Here is a 6,126-nt window from a genome sequence, read left to right as displayed (position 1 = left end):
AGACTTCCTGGTGCCTACCTCATCTATTAGCACTGCTGGGGGGAGGTGGGACCACTAAGTCTGCTATCGTTCGTTTATTAGTACTTAAGTTATTTTGTACCGGACCAGCGAACAGGAAGCTATGTTTCCTCTGCTGGATTACTTTTTGTATTGTATGTATTTACTCTGGTTAAATAAAATAAATAAATATGTACATACATATATACAGAAACAGACACACATACTTAAAATGCATTGTCATGCAAAATAATAGCATTCAACAGACAATAACACAAAACATTACTAAGGATAAGATGTTTGCATATGATAACCCACGGGTTCTTAGAATACATTTTAGCAACATTGCTAGTTAAAAAAGCAATATATTTTAGCTGATTTATAAAAATACTGGTTTTGACTGTACTGTTTTACATTTATTTTTTTATTGCTCCCTCATCATTGCAAAACAAACAAGAAAAACTTAAACTTAGCTGGTATTATTTCTCCAATTGTAAAGCAACCCACAACAAAAGCACCAACTACAWTAAGTTTAACTGAAATTCAGAATTTCAAATTCTACAGCGGTTTATTTGCTAACCGGTGCTGGAACACACAGGTGGAAATTCTCAATTAACTTTAATTTTTATCCGAACTAATTCAAATCTTAATAATTACCAGGTTGTTTTACTTCTATTTTACATTTACATAAATACAACCAAATATGTAATCTAAAAAATCAGAGAACAGTGAAATTCATTCACATTAAAAATTCAATTACTATTTTTAGTAAAATGCCACCCCAAAAATCTAACCTTAACGCCCGTAGCAAAGAGACTCGACGTGCACGTGTTAAAAGAGCTCATGAATCAGTCGAACAGAGAGCAGAAAGAAATACAGCTCAAAGAATTCGCACAGCTGAAATTCGTGCACGAGAATCACGAGAACAGCGTGATAATCGTCGACAAGAAAATGCATTGAGAGCCAGGGTGGCACGTCAACAACACATAGAATCATTTAGAGAACAAAACCGAGAAAATCATCGGACTAACCGCGCAGTAACACGTCGATCATTTGTTCGTCTTGTATTTAATTACGAACCAGACATCAATTACTGGGCTGATTCTAAAGTCACTATTGGTGCGATGGACAAAATGTGCAATTATTGTCAGGCGTTAAAATTTCACAATGAAACACCCGGCATGTGTTGCGCTTCAGGAAAAGTTGTATTGCCACCACTCCCTACTCCACCTGAACCTTTGAAATCCCTTCTTTCGGGCATTTCAAATGAATCAAAATTATTTTTGCGTAAGACACGAAAATTCAATTCGTGTTTCCAAATAACGTCGTTTGGAGCATCCCAAGTTTGTGATTTGTCATCTGATGGTCGTAATTTTGAAACAACATTCAAAATTCAAGGCCAGGTATACCATAAAATTGGATCATTGATGAAGATGCCAAATGAATATCCAAAATTTTCTTCAGATTTATTTTATGGGCAATTGCGAAGACCGTGTAAGAACTCGATGCCAGTATAATTTTATTGAACAAGCAGAAGAGAGAGCAATTATATTGTCGTTAGAATTATTTTTGGAGAGCAAAAATCAATTGGTTCAATTGTTTAAAAGAGTGTCACTACAATTAAAAAGTGACAATTATAAAATTGTCATTAAAGCGGACAAAGTGCCTGTGGGAGAACACGCCGGCAGATTCGATGCACCAACCGTTGACGAAGTTGCTATTATTATGGTCGGTGATCCAGTTGATAACAGATCCATAAAAATTACACGCCGAGATAATTCAGTAAGTAGAATTGCAGATTTACACAGTTCGTACGAAGCACTCCACTGATATTCTGGCAAGGACAAGATGGATATTATATCAACATTAAACAGTATGATCCAGTCAATGGTAATGAATTAAATAAAAGAGTTAGTATAAAAGATAGTATAAAAATTAGATAGTATAAAACTTAGTCGTATCGATTAATGATTAGACACAATCAAGACAACTATATCTTTCGACATCGTCAATTGTATCATCAATACGTTGTGGATATGTTTGCTAAAATTGAAAGCGAACATTTGCGATTAATTCGGTTTAACCAAGCTGAACTACGATCAGAGAATTACATTCACTTACGAGATGCTATTGTTGGAAACGTCGATGGCAATTTAAACACAAATGAAATCCACACTGCTATTATTTTATTCCAGCTACATAGGTAGCCCACGAAATATGTAAGAATATATACAGGATGCAAGGACTAATGTACGTCATTACGGTCGTCCAGATTTATTTATAACATTTACGTGTAATCCAATTTGGGAGGAAATCCAGGTGTTGTTGGTGATATTCAATTTAGTGGCAGAAACGAGGCATACCTCATGCTCACATTTTAATGTGACTTGAAGATAAAATTTGATCAAATTATTTCAGCCGAAATTCCAGATTCTTCAATTGATCAAGAATTATTTTATATTGTTACAAGTCATACGATTCATGCACTGTGTGGAACGTTTAACATGACATCACCATGCATGGAAAATGGTAAATGTAAGAAAAATTTTCCTAAGAAATCCACAAATGATGCCATTACTGATATTGATGGTTATCCATTGTTTCGTCGCAGAAACGCTGATAATGAACCGCTGATAAATAACCAATTAGAAAGTGACAATCAATGGGTAGTACCATATTCACCACTACTCTCCGAAACGTACAAGGCTCATATTAATGTTGATCTTTGCAGTTCTGTCAAATCCATCAAGTATATTTACAAGTACGTTCATAAGGGCACTGATTTGGCCGTATTTGGAGTACAAAATATAAATAGCAATGAAGCTATCTGGCGCATACTTAGCTTCCCCATACACCACAGAGAACCTGCTATCCAACATCTTGCAGTGCTTCTTGAAAATGGACAATGTGTGTATTTCACGGAAGAAAATATTCTCCAAAGAGCATGTGAACCACCAAAAATGACACTAACCGATTTTTTCACTTTTTGTCAAAACACTGATATGTATGGTCAATTCGCAAAAACACTATTATACACTGATATTCCATGGTATTTTACATGGGACACGTCAGCTAAACAATGGGATCCACCGAAAATGGGAGAACGACACCCTCCAATTGCAGGCATATTTAAAGCTAAGACACTGGGACGACTTTATACTGTACATCCAAAACAAAATGAACGCTTTTTTCTGCGTTTATTGTTGGTAAATGTTATGAAGAAATATTGGAAACACTCAGACTGACAAAAAACATGCGAGTACAACTCCAAAATGATCCAACAGCACAAGAATTTTCTAAACAATTACTGGATCTTGGAAACAGTGAAATAGAATTTAATCAAGATACTCAACATATTAGATTGCCAGATAATTTCTGTACTGTTGTTCAAACTAAAAATGAACTGAATTAGAGTGTCTTCCCAGATATACTAAATAACTATTTAAATCATGACTGGTTTAGTAATCGTGCAATTTTAGCAGCGAAAAATGTTGATGTTGATCTGATTAACTACCAGATACAACAATTATTACCAGGTGATTTAATTTAATATCACTTAAAGAAGTGAATTTCCCAATTGAATTTTTAAATTCTTTAGACATATCAGGAATGCCACCACACAATCTTCGATTGAAAATTTGATCACCGATTATTCTACTGCGTAATTTAAACCCTCCTAAACCCAACGGCACACGTTTGATGATCAAAAGAATTACTGGAAACGTTCTTGAAGCAACTATTTTGATAGGAAAGTTCAAAGGAGAAATTGTTTTGTTACCACGTGTTCCGATGACACCATACGATTCTCACATACCATTTAAAAGACTACAGATTCCCATTCGTTTAGCTTTCGCGATGACTATAAATAAATCTCACGGCCAAACAATGTCTATTTGCGGATTAGACTTGGAAAATCCATGTTTCTCCCATGGGCAATTATAAGTGGCGTGTTCACGAGTAGGAAGACCATCAAGTTTATTTGTATTAACAAAGGACCGATTGACCAAAAATATTGTACATCGATTGGCGCTTCATTGAATATCAACTGTGATTTATTATTATTAAAGACATTTAGAGTATATATATAAAATAAAAATATTCAAAGTATTTATTAAATATGTTATAAAAATGTTATGTTAATTTGTGTTAAATTCTGTCTTTCCAATCCTCCTTGAATCACTCAGCCACAGCAACGCGTGGCCGGGTCTGCTAGCATATATATAAATGAGTCGATTTAGTTTTGAAATTTTGCAGACGTCAATTTCTCTTCAAGAAGCTGCTCATTTGTTGGAACGGTTGATATCGGACTTCTATTACATATAGCTGCCATACAAACTGAACGATTGGAATCAAATGCTTGTATGGAAAACTTTCACATTTGACAAGATATATTCAAGAAATTTGGTATATATTATTTTCTAAGACAACAATGTAATCTATGAAGAAATTGGTCAGATCGGTTTGCTATAGCATATAGCTGCCATACAAACTGAACGATCGGAATCAAGTCCTTGTATTGACAACTTTCACATTTGACAATATATTTTCACGAAATTTGGTATAGATTATTTTCTAAGGCAACAATAGAATCTAGGAAGAAATTGTTCAGATCGGTTCACTATAGCATATAGCTGCCATACAAACTGAACGATCGGAATCAACTTTCACATTTGACAAGATATATTCACGAAATTTGGTTTATATAATTTTCTAAGGCAACAATGTAATCTCCCTCCAAAAAATTTGTTCAGAATGGATTACTAAAGCATATATCTTCCATACAAACTGAACAAATAGTTACTAACAGAAATACGCCTTTGAAGGGTATTTAGCTTCGGTGCAACCGACGTTAACGTTTTTTCTTATTTTTTAATTGTTCTTACTTAATTACTTTAACTTAAATGATGCGGCGGCATACCAAGCCTTTCCTAAGATTTTAGAAATTCCACTCGATAATTCACGGCTTCGTACTTTGGCAGTGAAAATTGCGCGTGCACTCAAGCAATCGTAGTTACGATAATTTGGCCAGTGGAGCGAATACGATATAAAATACTTTCGGTAATGTAATTTTTTTCGTATCCCATTATTGACGCGAATTTGAAGGCTGATATGTCGAAATGATCTTCGCGAAAAGTATGCGAACTTCAGTAACATGCGAAGTAGCTATCGCATTGTCCATCGTTTGTTTCCAGTGATTATCATTTTCCCGCAATTGCAATTGCTGGCATGCTTCTCAAAAAGTTGCACACATCGTACCATTCACAATACGCAATGACTTAAAAGAAGTTTAAACGCGATTTGAATATGAATTATACAACAGTGGCGAATATGGTACGATCCATGTGTTGTCAAATTCAACATTCTCGCCTTTAAATTGAATGCTAAGTGTTCTGCCATTGTCGTCTGGTGAGCGATGACGATAGAATGGATATCTATCATTTCCAGCTTGCGTTTCCGAAAAAAAGCACGTGGATAGTGTTTCGTGCATTTATTGTCAGACATACAATTCGAAGTGGGATTGTGTTGTCCGCAAAGTCCATGAACCATATGGGTTTTCACCAATTCGTATAACTCTGGATCTATCACTGGATCAGGAATTTCCACAGAAATGATTTTATCRATTTAAACTGGTGTAACCACCATTCCCAATAGAAGAAAAATGTGTGTGTGCGACAAACCTTCTTATTGCTACTCAACAGAATTCATCCTCCATCTAAAAGCGAAATATATACCATACATTGCTTCAAGATAAAGTCCATCAAACATCGCAGTTGTAGTTTGAAAAGTCATGCTGTGACATCGTGATGATCGCTTGCTGATAATCTGCGATCTATAATTCCACACGTACGTCATCGCATGGTGGTGGTAGTACTTCTTGCCTTGCCCTGCCTTGGGCTGCCACATGTTGATGGGCAAAAGAACGCCGACCGATATTAGGGTGACCTCTTCGTGGCTTCGTAACAAATTTCAATCTGCAATTGATCACTTTTTGTGAAAGACACATAGAGCTTTTTATAAATAATTTTCAATTTTTCTTTTGAATAGCCGGAATAAAAAAGCAAGCGACCGAAATTGAACGATTAAAATAATTTACAAATTAAAATATTGAAAAACAAAACAAACAAAAAT

At 35.2% G+C, this 6,126-nt stretch overlaps 1 protein-coding gene across 1 annotated transcript; it reads left to right on the top strand.

The window, feature by feature from the left end:
• Window positions 1-2,501: 2,501 nt before the first annotated feature.
• On the top strand, window positions 2,502-2,904 carry LOC108965030 (the record flags this gene model as incomplete). The annotated part of the gene is made up of 1 exon (XM_018927192.1): window positions 2,502-2,904. A coding segment is annotated over exon 1 (403 nt), but the record flags the coding sequence as incomplete, so codon positions are not given.
• Window positions 2,905-6,126: the final 3,222 nt, after the last annotated feature.

The sequence above is a fragment of the Bactrocera latifrons genome, unplaced genomic scaffold (genome assembly GCF_001853355.1).
Source record: "Bactrocera latifrons isolate USDA-ARS-PBARC rearing strain unplaced genomic scaffold, ASM185335v1 scaffold_1318, whole genome shotgun sequence".
NCBI classification, from domain to species: domain Eukaryota; kingdom Metazoa; phylum Arthropoda; class Insecta; order Diptera; family Tephritidae; genus Bactrocera; species Bactrocera latifrons.
Note: the sequence above shows the minus strand (reverse complement) of the source record. Positions and strands in the feature narration are given on the sequence as shown.